Genomic DNA, 13,818 nt, shown 5'->3' with positions numbered 1-13,818 from the left:
ACTGCTAAGGCAGCTGCACCCGGTGCAACCATCACAAGACACCCGAGAACTCGAAAGGCGAGGCTTCACCACCCATTTATCCCTCCGCCTTTCAACCAGACCCACATGTGATTATCGGCCAGGCTGGCACAATTAACTAACTCATATATATATACACCATTTTAAAAAATTAGGCTAAAACCCATATGACAATTAGAACTGCTAGCATATACTGTGTTTACAATTTTCTTGCAATTTTTTTTAATATTCTGTTTCTTCACTCATTAAAAAAAGAGGACCCTGATTCAAACAAAACAATGTCAAAATGACAGAGTTAGGAGTTTGGGAATACGTAATTATGAACTTGACATTTACATGGGATTATTACTTTTTAAAGTTAATCATTAAGTTAAAAGTATAAGTATGTAGTTTTAAGAGATGTAGACACTGTTGGTAATAATAACTACATTTACCAGAGCTATTCAAGAATACAATATCAGGAGTTAAACTAGATAAATTTTCAATTATACCATTTCATGCTCAGGTTAAGTCTATACTTAAGATCTTAGATCAGGGTCCATTTTCCACATGGGAAAAAGGAAGCATAAGCAAGTTGTGTCAGCTTTTAAAGCCAAGTCTTTTCAAAGGCTGCACTTAAAGCCAACAACAATGATGTCTCAGGACCAAAGAAAGCAGCTCTGGGGCAATGAGCAGCTCTGGGAAATCCTGCGGGTGATCTTGTTAATCTCACTAGCCAACTCCACTTAAAATTTTCTATTTCACTTTTAGATTTTAAAACACAGTACTGAATTACTCACACTGCCGGATTACATTTTCCATGTCAACTACTAGTTTGGTTGGTGGGTTGGTTTTATCTCTGTATAATGGACTCAGTAGTAGTGAGCCCATTATACACAGCCGAACAATGCATTTTTTTCTTGCTGTCTCGGTTTTTAGGTCTGTTCCTGGGGTTATTTGGAACCCTGATTCAGAAAATTGCATTAAATAGACTGCATCAGCTCCAGTTTCATAGTTACATTTTCCCTCTATATCAGGGGTTCTCAATCTGGGGGCCGCGACCCTATTGGGGTCGAACAACCCTTTCAACAGGGGGTGCCCAACTCATAACAGTAGCAAAATTACAGTGATGAAGTAGAAGCAAAAATAATTTTATGGTTGGGGAGGCAGGTTGCCAAAACATGAGGAACTGGATTAAAGGGTCTCAGCATTAGGAAGGTAGAGAACCACTGCTCTATATTTTCAGTTATTAAATGATACTAACTTATTAATTAATCATGCTCATTGTAAATATGAGAAGAATTCATGACAAGACCAAAAAGGTAAGAAATATTTGAAAAAGAATTAGCAAGGAGAGTTGTCTATGGACCCAGGGTGGCTAGGTGGTGACACCTGGAAGTGCTTATCACAGTCTGTGGCTCAGACGTCAGTCACTCTGCAGCCTCTAAAATAGGTAAAGGTTTGGAAGCCCCAAAGGGCAGTTCTCTGTCTTCTAGGGTCATCGTGAATTATAATCCGTTAGAGGGCAGTGGGATTTTACTTTGGGGACGGGAGGCTGCATGATATGTACAGAGACTCCAGACTGGGAAGCCAGAAAACAGTTGAGAAGAGGGGAAAAGAAAATTGAAAAGGCACATACATGGAAGGTGCGAGAGCAATTTAGTGTCAAAAATATAATTTAGTGTCAAAAATGAAAATATTGTACCATTTTAATTTTAATGGAGGTGTTCAAACTGTGACAGACCCATTTGAGTTTCAGAATATTTAAATCACATTTAAATCTCTGTTTATTGGATCAAACTCACTATCATTTTGTTGATTCTGACTCATAACAAGCCTGTAAGACAGAGTGAAACTTCTCCTGTGGATTTCTGAGGCTGGAAATCTTTATAGGAGCAGAAAGTCTCATCAAGTTTGTGTAATTTGTAGAGTTCTTTGGATCAAAGGACAGCATGTGAGGTCTATTTAACTCACATATTTAGTGTAATACAAACTATTGTAACTAAAGCCAGCATATACTTCTAACTTAGGCTAGCTAACACTGCATTAAAATATCCCAATTTTTTATGGGTAAGTGCCAAAAGTGGAGTGAAAAGCAGAGTGAAGAGTGGTGTAGGGGGAAAGCTGTTTATTCCTTAGGCAAATGGACAGGACCATGACTTTCCATGACTCGGTTCATCCGGGAAGCAGATGAAGCAGCTGCTGGCCTGAGATAAACCAGACACCTCACCTCTGTTCCCTGGCAAAAGCTGCAGAAAGCAGCCATCTACAAACTTCTCAGTTACTTCATGTTCTTAGCTTCATCCTCCCCTCCCATCTATGAATAACTTGATCATAGTGTTAATGTTCCTTTGCACACTCTTAAAGAATTGTAAATTGTCTTTCTGTGTAAGCCTGTCATGTGTTGCAGGCTGCATGCAGGGAATGTATGTAAGCCTGCCTCTAATAAAGTTTGAGACCCTGAAATCTCTATGCTTCAGGGACCCCCGTGCATGCTCCAACTTCATCTCTCCTTTTCTTTTATCGAAAAGTTTTCTCATTGCAGATTTTACCCTTATTGAACTTCTTAGTAATATAAGATAAGAGCTGTCCTCAATATTGTCTTACAGGACGGTATGTGACATATGTTCTGTATCTCAAAAACCAGAGCTGACAGGAGGAAACTGGTACCATTTTTGGAATCAGCAGGCCAGATATAACCCCAAACAAGTCTAAGACATCGAAGTGTGTTGGCCAGTATTAGCATGCATTTCAGTGGAGGAAGCCTGTCGGCTCGGTGGATTCCTAGTGGGGTTGCTGACCAGAGGTCACATTTCAGAACCACTCAGCCTTGCCTTGGAGGGAAGATGAGCCGTTCTTCTTCAGTGACGATGGAGTCTCGGAAAATCCACAGGGCAGTTCTACTGTATCCCAGAGGATCACCGTAAGTCAGAATCCACTCAGTGGCTGTGAGTGAGATATTTTTCTTTCTTTTTTAAAAAATCATTTAATTAGGGGCTCATACAACTTTTATCACAACCCATACATACATCAATTTTGTAAAGCACATTTGTACATTCATTGCCCTCATCATTCTCAAAACATTTCCTCTCCAATTACGCCCCCAGCATTAGGTCTTCATTTTTCCCCTCCCCCCTCCCCCCTCCCTCATGAACCCTTGATAATTCATAAATTATTATTTTGTCATATCTTTCCCTGTCTGACGTCTCCCTTCACCCACTTTTCTGTTGTCCGTCCCCCAGAGAGGAGGTTATATGTAGATCCTTGTAATTGGTTCCCTCTTTCCAACCCACTCTCCCTCTACCCTCCCAGTATTGCCACTCACACCACTGGTCCTTAAGGGATCATCCGCCCTGGATTCCCTGTGTTTCCAGTTCCTATCTGTACCAGGAGTGAGGTAGTTTTCTATCTTAAGCCTTACCCTTAATCTTTCTTTATTGAATAGCAACAACCTTCCAAAGATCTTTCTAAGGTCAGACAAAGGTTGCTATGTTAGATATACTTATCCAAAGACATCTATAAACAGTTTCTCTTTGAAATATATAAATATTTATTTATTTTTACCAGGCATCTTTTTTACTTTTTAGGTCATGACTTTTTAAAAAATCATTTTATTGTGGACTCGTATAACTCTTATCACAATCCATACATCAGTTGAATCAGGCCTCTTAGTACATATGTTGCCCTCAATCTTTCCTAGACATTTATTTTTTATTGAGCCCTTGGTATCAGCTCTTTCCGCCCCCTCTCCATTCCTCCCGCATAACCCCCTGATATTGTACTTTGCTAATATTTTCTTCTCTCACACCAGCTGCTGTCTCCCTTCCCCCATGTTTTCTGTTGTTCTTCCCCGTGTAGAGGGGTGTATGGTTATGTGGCGATCATCGCGGTCAGTTCCTCCTTTCTCCCTCCTCTCCCCCTCTTCCCGCTACCCTTCTGGTATCAATATTCCCACTCCTGTTCCTGGAATCGGTGTGTCCTGAGCTCCCATCTCTTATCTAGGCCTGTGTACATGTTCTAGTCTGGTATGAATTGGGAAGCAGCACTGGGGTCATAGTAGTAGGCGGTGAGGAAGCCTCCAGGAACCAGAGGAATCCAGTGTGTTTCATTGATGCTTTACTGAACCCTGGTGACTCATCCCTTCCCTGTGCCCCCTCTGTGGGGAGATGGTTCCACTGTCTACAGATGGGCATTGGATCTTTGCTCCAGTGCCCCTCATTCTCAGCAAGATGTTTTTGTTTGTTATGTGTCTGCTGATGCCTTTTACCCGGTCCCTTTGACTCCTCATGATCGCACCAACGGTGTGTTTCTTCCATGTGGACTTGTTGCTTCTCTGCTGAATGACGGCTTGTGTAACTTCAAGCCCTTAAGACCCCAGATGCTCTATCTTTTAATATCCCAGAACCATTTGCCTTCTTCACCACATTTGCTTATACACCCATTTTTTCTTCAGTGATTGTGTCGGGAGGGTGAGTGTCTCACACTGCTGTTGGTTGGAACGAAGTGCTCTTGTATTGAGGGAGGGTATGAGCAGAGACCCAAAGTCCATCCCCTACCTCAGTGTATTGCTGTGCAAATCTATGTACATGAGCCAATACCTCTATTTTTGTGGATTAATGTCTCTTCTTCAATAATAAGTAAGTACATTGAAGTCAAAGACATGTTTTAAGATAAAATAGCTATATATATTTAAATGCCTTTTATGTCCAAAAACCTGTACTCTTATACCTTGTGTAGATTTTAATTAGAGTTATATTTCGAAGAACTTCAGGACATGTTTTAATTAGATAACTTTTAAAATATTTCTTATTGCCATGTTGCAATCACACATTAGTCCTCAGGTACTGTATTTATGACTTACATAAAAGTAAAAAACTTCCCTTTACACCCACTTCCCCTCCTCTCCAGGGCCGCTCAGGCTGCACTGTGCTTGCTTTGTGAGCTACTGGTTCCTGATAAGCTATAGAGCTACTGCTGTCTCCCTTTAGTCACCATCATGATCATCTACCGGGACCACATCAGCCATGATGAGATGTTCTCCGACATCTACCAGATCCAGGAGATGGCACACGGGCTGTGCCTGGAAGTGGAGGGGAAGATGGTCAGTAGGTCAGAAGGCAACATTAATGACGTGCTTATTGGTGGCAATGCCTCACCTGAAGGCCCCGATGGCGTTGGAACAGAAAGCACAGTGGTCACTGGTGTTGATATTGTCATGAACCATCACTTGCAGGAAACCTGCTTCACAAAAGAAGCCTACATCAAGTCCATCAACAACTACATCAAACCAAGCAAAGGCAAACTTGAAGAACAGAAACCAGGAAGAGTAAAGCATTTTATGACAGGGGCTGCAGAACAAACCAAGCACATCTTTGCAATCAAAAACTATCAGTTCCTTATTGGTGAAAACATGAATCCAGATGGCATGGTTGTTCTGCTGGACTATCGTGAGACTGACCGGTATGTGATCTCTTTATGGATGGTTGAGAGATGGAGACATGTTATCACAGTGGGCAACTCGTGGATTTATGGATTGTCGTCCTAACCAGCTGCTGTTCATCCCCGCAACACTAGGACATAGACGAGTGGAACTGGCATTGTCTCGAGCTCCTCGTTTACTTTTGACCTGGATTTAGACATTACTTTTGACCTGGAACCAAGACATTTTTCTTTTCCAAAGGATCAAAAAGAAAAGTGTCGTGTAGGTTGTCTAAAAATAAAATGCATTTAAACTCAGATAAAAGAAAATAAAAGCAAGAAATGGAGAAATATAGCTTTAGAAAAATATAGTGGGCTAAATATGAAAAATTAGTATCTACTTCGTTTAGTATCATTAAACGAAGTTGTGTGAGCATATGTGGGACTCTGTGCACCATTTGTGCATCGTTTTATGAATGGCATATCTAAATAAGTGTTGATTGAGCCCAGCATGGCTTTTTAAAAGAACTTAATTACTGAAATCTCCAGAAATTACTAGGCTAAAAATTACTTCTACAACAATTTCTGGTAAATTATATTCTAATGATTAATAATAAGAATATTACTTATATGTAAATGAAAATAAGGATCTTCAGGGGAAAATGTTTACAAGTATGCATATGTGTGTGTGGTTTGTATGTGTATGATTTCAGGGAAGAAGCAATTCAGAACATGACATGAAATGTTTGCCCAACTAAACATTCAAATATCAGAGAGGAAATTAAAAAAGAACCTCCCAGTGATGACAATGCCTTGGCCATTTCAAATGCACGAGTTTAATCTGTCCTCTGTTTTAAACATATCTGGCAAAACGAATAGAAAAGAAAACATCTGGTTTATTTCAAGAGGGTTTTTTTTTTCTTTAAAAAGTGAAAGAACTTGCTAACTGAAGTCAGTTTGGTGTTAAGGGAATAATGAAGTCTTCAGAAACTTCTCCTTTGATGTTGTCCAATTAAATGCTTATACCTGCTTAATCTTTTAATGTCGGTATGATCAAGATTTGTCTGATCAACAGAGGAAGGGGACTTTAAGGATAGAAAAACTTCCAATGTTAAATCACAACCCTTTGAGGATAGAAATATCTCATAGGTAAGTAATTGGAATCTTTTTGCAATAACTAAAAAATTAAGAGTAGCTGATAAACATACTTAATGATCACTTTTACTAGTGAACCAAGTAAGGGAAAAATACTTTTGAAAATAATATTATGTAAAAAACATAATAAGTAGAAAGCCGACTGACTATAGGATGGTGGCTAGTAGATTAGAATGTGGAGAGGGATGACTGGGTTAGAAATCTCTAACCCTTGTAAACTGTTGGTCTTTGCAACGTCACCTCATTGACCCCTGCCTCACTGTCCTCCATTATACAGACAGGTAATAGTAGTGTCTCTCCCCAACTGTTTCACACATATAAACAGAATTCATATATGTCTAGTGCTTGGAAAGAGCCATGGTGGCTGGTTGGGCGATGCGCTGCGCTGCTAATCACAGGTTAGTGCTTTGAACCCACCAGCTGCTCCACTGGAGAAAAGTGAGTTTGTCAATTTTCACATGGTTTACAATCAACAAAGGTGTGTCTCAAGTTTGTATCTTCACACCCTACTTATTCAATTGTCCATTGAACAAATCATCAGAGAAACTGGATTACTTGCAGAAGAATCCAGCATTGGAAGAAGACTTATTGACAACCTGATATAAGTAGAGGATACAACATTGCTTGCTGAAAGTGAGGAGAATTGAAGCACTTGCTGATGAATATCAAGAATTGAATATTTCGATCTAGATTACAACTCAGTGTAAGGAACACCAAAGTTCTCACTACTGGACCAACACAGAAAATATCATGGTAAATGTAGAGAATGTTGAAGTTGTAAAGGATTTCGTCTTGTTTGGGGCCACAGTCAGAGCTCATGGAAGTAGCAATCAGGGGACCAAACGAACCATTACATTGTTTAAATCTCCTGCACAAGGTCTTTATAGAACTTTGGAAAGCAAAGATGTTACTTTGAAGATTAAGGTGAACCTGAACCAAGCCATGGTACTTCCAGTTGCCTCATATTTGTCTGAAAGGTGGACATTGAATGAAGAAGACTGAAGAAGAATGATGCTTTTGAATTATGGTGCTGGCCAAGAATCTTTAAAGTATTATGGACTGTCAAAAGAACAAACAAACCTGTCGTAGAAGGACAGCCAGAATGCTCATTAGAGGCAAAGACTTCCTCTCATGTACTTTGGACATGTCGTCAGGGGAACCAGTCCCTAGAAAAGGACATCATGTTGGTAAAGTAGAGGGACCATGAAAACGAGGAAGGCCCTCCACAAGACAGATAGACACAGTAGCTGCAACAAGAGGTTCAAAAGTAAGAATACGTAATTGTGAGGATGGCACAGACCCGGGTATGAGTTGCTATAAGGCTTCAATGGCATCTGTCAACTCCTTAAGAGAGGGGTGAGGAATGGCCCAGTGCTTATCCAAACTATGTTCTCTCTAGCTGGGCTCATTGATATTGTTCTGTTTTGTGAATGATGTTCTCCTCCCATGTAATTATTTCTGCCTTGATATGACCTCTCTCTCTTTTTAGGTCCTTTTAAATTAAGTCTTCTACTAATTTAAACTTTAATCTTTCTGAACTGAATCCTTGTTCATTCCATTATAATTGTTATAGCATTAGGCTAGGTTCTCATGAGAAGCAAAGCCAGTGAAATGTGTGTTTGCATATAAAGAAAGACATCTATATCAAGAAAGTGGCTCACACATTTGTATAAGCAGTAAAATCCAGTTCAAATCCATGGCTCGGATGTTAAGCTGGAGGATTTTCCTGCCTAGTGTATCTGCCAGGGCTGATGAAGCAGGAAGCAGGGTAACACATCTGGAAGCAGGAAAGTTACAGTCCCGTGGAAACAGAGAAGGATGCTGATAGCTCCTTGGGTAGGCAGGCAATATTGTGAACCATTGGCTCAAGTCCAAGGAACCATAGGTCAATGAGACAGATGAAGGATCCAGGCCAGGAAAAAGAGAATTAGCTTTTCCACAGAAAACAAAATCAATAAACTGACTGCAATGGAAAAGATACCAACTCAAATCAACCCTACAGGATAGGGTAGAACTGGCCCTCTTGGGTTTCTGAGACTGTCAAATCTTTACAGGAGTTTTTCCTTGAAGAGAGTGATGGTTACAAACTGCAGACCTTGTAGTTAGAAGCTCAATGTGCACCCCCAGTAGCCCCTGTGCCACCAGGGCTCCTGTGTTTCCCTGCAGTCTGTTGATAGAGGAGTAGGTCACGCCCTAGCCTAGATGAACTATCCTTGGTCCTTCCAGTTGGCCTGATTTGAGGTGCAGTGCTCCACACTCTTCTTCCTACAACTAGTTAGCTGCTAATCATGGAGTTGATTACATTATGCTAGATCACTTCAGGGAGGAGGGCTCAAGTGCCAAATTACTAAAGTCTGAGCCCTGGAAAGTTGACAAAAATGAATCAGAAGCTATCCTTCCTCCCAATATCTTTAACAAATTGTTGTTTATAGTTATATAGTTATCAGGCATCAAAGACCCAAAATAAAACAAATAAACAAAAATCATGTCAATGGGAATGAAGGGGAAGGCAAGGTTGAGACCCAAAGCTCATCAGCAATCAATTGGACACCCCCCTGTTAGAACAGCCACAAGGAAGAAAAGAGCCAGTCAGGGTACAGTATAGCACCAATAAAACACACAACCTGCCTCTAGTTCTTTAATACTTCCCCCCCCTACCACCACCACCACCACTATGCTGCCCCCAATTCTATCTTACAAATCTGGCTAGACCAGAACATGTATACTGGTACAGATAACACCTCTAAAACCAGGGATCCAGAACAGATAAACCCCTCAGGACCAATAAATGAAGCAGTGATACTAGGAGGGTAAGGAAGATGGGGGGCAGTGGGGCGGGTCGATAAGAGGAAAACTATCACAATGATGCATGTATGGCCCCCATTCCAGGTGGATAGACAGCAGAAAGGTGAGTGAAATGAGACAGCAGTTGGTGAAAGACATGGGGGGAAAAAAGAATAATTTATAAATTATCAAGAGGACAGGGAGGGATGGGGTAAAAATGAGGAGCTTATTCCATGGGCTCAAGTAGAAATAAAATGTTTTGAAAAAGATGATGGCAACATATGTACAGATGTGTTTGACAAAATGAATATATGTATGGATTGTGATAAGAGTTGTAAGAGCCCCCAATAAAATAAAATTTAAATTAAAAAAAAGAACAACAAATCTAAATTGTTGTACCTCCAACACTTGGGCACAAGGAGTTACGATCATCTATGAAATCAGGATAATAGTGGTGTTTCAGTATTTTGTGGTAATAATTTCTTATTTAAATGGAATGTTAGATTATGTTGTGTGTAATAGCAAGGACTTAACTGAGGATTTGCAACGCAGATGCCTAGATTGTCATGCTGAACCTTTCTGGACTTAATTATTTAAAGTGTCTGTTCCTCAGTTTCCTCAGTTTCTTCATTTATAAAATGGTGACAAGGTTTTGTGAGAAACAAAATAGATTACATATTATAAAGAAATATGTGTGCCAAAGAGGCACAAAAAGATGATTATTATCTGTATTAACAAATGTCCAATAAAATGATAATAATTTATAAATTATCAAGGGTTCATGAGGGAAAGGGAAAAAGAGAGGGAGGGGTAAAATGAGGAGCTGATTCCAAGGGCTCAAGTGGAAAGCACATGTTTTGAGAATGATGATGGCAACAAATATACAAGTGTGCTTGACACAATGGATGGATGGATGGATTGTGATAAGAGTTGTACAAACCCCAAATAAAATGATTTAAATAAAAATTCAGAAAAACAAATGTCCATATTTTAGTTCTTATTGATCTTGTTTGAAACATGTTAATACATTGGGATTCTTTGATAGTTATTCAAAATAGTTAATTTGATGGGACTTCTTGTCAGTGCACCTGAGTAGTATGTTTTTGAAGCCAAGTGTTAATATGTTTTGATGTAATATTAGCAATTAGGATCCAGGCAGAAATAATTTTATTTTTATTGTGTCTACTTTTTCTTTGTTTTGCATGTTTTAAAAACTTCACTTTCATGATAAATTTATACATTTCAAAGTAGTTATCAAATATAACTTCTACAATTTTATATGTAGAAATAAAATTTAGTTGCAATATTTGCAAATATAATAAGTGCCAAATTATTTAGGTAGTTGCTTTGCAAGGTTTTAGATATACTTTCTCTAAGACAACATAAGTAGCACCAGAAAAGCAGAGTCAAGACTAAGTAAAATCCACAGAGGAAGGGCAGTGAATTTAAAGTTATAAGATTACATTTCTAAGTGTAGCAACTGAGTTGTCATAGGCCCTCTTTGACAATGTTATTCTGTATGTAATAATATTTTTAAAAATCCATTCTATCTGCACCATGAAATTTTTGTAAAATCCCAATGGTATATTATATCTGGAAATACTTTTTAAAAAGAACTTAAATCCATACGAAATCATGGCTATTCATCTGAAATGAAGTACTGAAAGCCTTTGGGACTATGGAATACATATCATGATGTAGTTAAATATTCATGCCTGAGATAACTGGATTAATAATTGATATTACTGGATTAATAATTGCTTAAAGCAGGAATATTAAAGAATAGATTAAGAGCACAGACTGACTGAGTTCTTCTGCTTAGTAGCAAGATAATGTTAGACTAGTTAGACTACCCTCTATGGTTACATTTCCTCACTTTTACAATGGGATGACTATAATAGTAATTTCTCTCAATAGAGGGGAAGCAGTGAGGAAAAAGCACTCTATTTATATCATTTTTTGTTCTTGTTTTTCACGTTTATTGGCATAAGCCTTAAAATGTTTTCTTCTAACTCTCACAGAATCATTCTTTAACAGATTGATAGTCCTTAGGAAATACAAATGTTTCAAGAATTAACTATGAAAGTGTACCGCTCCAAAGGAAAAAAAGCAGATCTTTTTTAAAGCTATGTATTTAAAATTTTTTACAAAGCAACCTTATCACCTTCAAAGGACTCTCCATTAAACTTAGTACATTTGTCAACACTGTGATTCTATTCTTAGAAACTTTTTTCAGACTCATCTGTTTGGATGGCTGATAGCAGCCCCTTTGGTGAAGGTTTTTCCTTCACCTCTTTGATATCATCAAATTGCTGTCCTTTTATGTCCCTCTACATTTGCAGAAACAAAAAGAAGTTGCACAGAGCAAGGCTGAGTTATTAAGATGTGTGGTGAAAGAGAAGCATGCTGTTTTTTGCCAAACACTGGCACACTGGGATGGCTGCTTGAGTAGGTGCATTGTCCTGGTAGCAAAAGCAGTCCCCTGTCTATCATAAATCAGGCCTTTTTTGTTGCACACTCTTATGGTATCTTTTCAGAACCTCTAAATAGAAAGCTTGATTAACAGTCTGACCTAGTGGAATGAACTAAAAATGGACTACCAGTAGATATTTTCATCCACTTGGGTTGTTGACACACATCCAGAACAAAAAAAGCACTCATACACTTGAGTTTTTTCCCATAGTGCTGTCCTTGTAAGCTGTGTTCAACACAACATTTTTGCAGCATTTTTCCTGAGCCGGTGAGTTAGTTAATTGTGCCAGCCTGGCCAATAATCACATGTGGTGCTGGTTGAAAGGCGGAGGGATAAATGGGTGGTGAGCCTTGGCCTTTCTAGTTTTCGGGTCTCTTGTTTTGTGATGGTTGCATCGGGTGCAGCTGCCTTAGCAGTTCCCTGCTTCAGCTTGCAAGATGGATTTCCTACAAGACATCCCCAAGGAGAAGCCGCATGGATCTATCCCGATGCAGCCCTGGGTGCTGGAGCAGCCATGTGGAGACCCCTGCCAGTGCTGAGATGCTTACACGTTCACTGACTCAGCTTTCCTCCTGCAGTCGGCATCATTGCCTCTGTTTTGTGAGGTGGAGGACTTTGTGGACTGGTGTTGGGTATGGGTTAATGTTGGACTTGTGGGCTTGGGCAGCATTGGGTTGGGATGTTTTCGTGATGCACCTTTTCTTTACATAAAACTCTCTCTTATACGTGAGTCGCCGTGGATTTGTTTCTCCAAAGTACCTAGACTAATACAGCTGGAAAACATTTTTCACAGCCACTTACTGTTCTCTTAAATTGGCCATCACAAAAAAAGAGGTTCGAGTGAAATTGTGACCAGAGAGAACCTTTCCAGTTTATGTCACTGGATGAACTACCTCAGAGCAAGTTGCTCAATGCTTGCCTAGTGGAAAAAATGCTGACTATGAAGGTTCACCCAGTGTAGCTTTTTTCCATTTGGGTGTGTTTGGGTGTGTGTAAGAGGGTGTAGCCCTCATAAATATTCCCAAACTACCCTACTATCATATAGTGAAACAAAATATTGAATCACTTCTGTGTGTCAGAACCAAAGAGCAAAAAGAAAAATATCACTTTATCTATGAGGAGTTACAGTTAGAAAGGCAGTTAAAAAAATCTAACTTCAGCCCAATGTGATGAGAGTGGGAGAGAAAAGAATACAATTATTTTTAAGAGCACATGAAATTGAAGTGTGTGTAAAAGATGGTGTGTTAGTCCAGGTAGACTAACAAATTCATCGAGAGGCTCATATGTGTATAAGAAAGAAGTTTATATACAAGAGCAATTTAATATCGAGAATATTGAGAAAATATCCCAGCCCAATCCAAATCAAGTCCAAAAGACCTATATTAGCCCATTTGTCTGATACCTATTTCTAAAGTCTTCTTCAGACTCACAAAATACATGCAATGACACTGAATGCAGGAAGATCACAGGCAAGTCAGTGCAAACTCTTGTGGATCCAGTAGTGGTAGAAGCATCTCAGCGCTGGCAGGGGTCTTCATTTGGCTCCTCCAGGTACCAAGGCACGGGGTCTATCAGTGTGGTGCCATGTGTCTTGTCAGTAGATCGTCTCTCAGGGAGTCAGCACAGAGAGTGTATGTCTTCCTCCTCCAAGGAGGAAAAACAGGAGTTCCCAGAATTCTCAGGAGAAGTCATGCCCACACAGAGGCCTCATTGGTTATATCCTGATTGGCAGTGTAGACTCCACCCCTTCACTCTTAATCCTATCAAGTCCCAAATTGACACCAGATTATGTAATTACCACAGATGGTCATGAAGAACAAGGGATGCTGGGGTAAGTCCAGAAAGAGGAGTTAGTAGGGGCTTTGTGAGAGGCTGTTGGAATGCCACAGAAGTCTAGATTGCAGCAACAGCAAACACAATACAAATAATTAATATTTTGTGAGTGGAAATCTATAGATTTAGTAGCTAGAAAGAGAAGTGTTGTGGTGGTT

General features: G+C 39.5%; 1 protein-coding gene across 1 annotated transcript; it reads left to right on the top strand.

Annotated features, from left to right (window-relative positions):
* The first annotated feature begins 4,993 nt into the window (after window positions 1–4,993).
* Window positions 4,994–5,542, top strand: LOC101662578 (translationally-controlled tumor protein-like). The gene has a single exon (XM_045286821.1). It carries the CDS (start codon window positions 4,994–4,996, stop codon window positions 5,540–5,542), a length of 549 nt encoding a protein of 182 aa, XP_045142756.1.
* Window positions 5,543–13,818: the final 8,276 nt, after the last annotated feature.

The sequence above is a fragment of the Echinops telfairi genome, unplaced genomic scaffold (assembly GCF_000313985.2).
Source record: "Echinops telfairi isolate 266 unplaced genomic scaffold, ASM31398v2 ScPeMD7_9;HRSCAF=40, whole genome shotgun sequence".
Taxonomy (NCBI): domain Eukaryota; kingdom Metazoa; phylum Chordata; class Mammalia; order Afrosoricida; family Tenrecidae; genus Echinops; species Echinops telfairi.
Note: the sequence above shows the minus strand (reverse complement) of the source record. Positions and strands in the feature narration are given on the sequence as shown.

Bases quoted from the DNA above. Each gene is read 5' to 3' on its own strand.
- LOC101662578 (XM_045286821.1), top strand. From the start codon at position 4,994: ATGATCATCTACCGGGACCACATCAGCCATGATGAGATGTTCTCCGAC.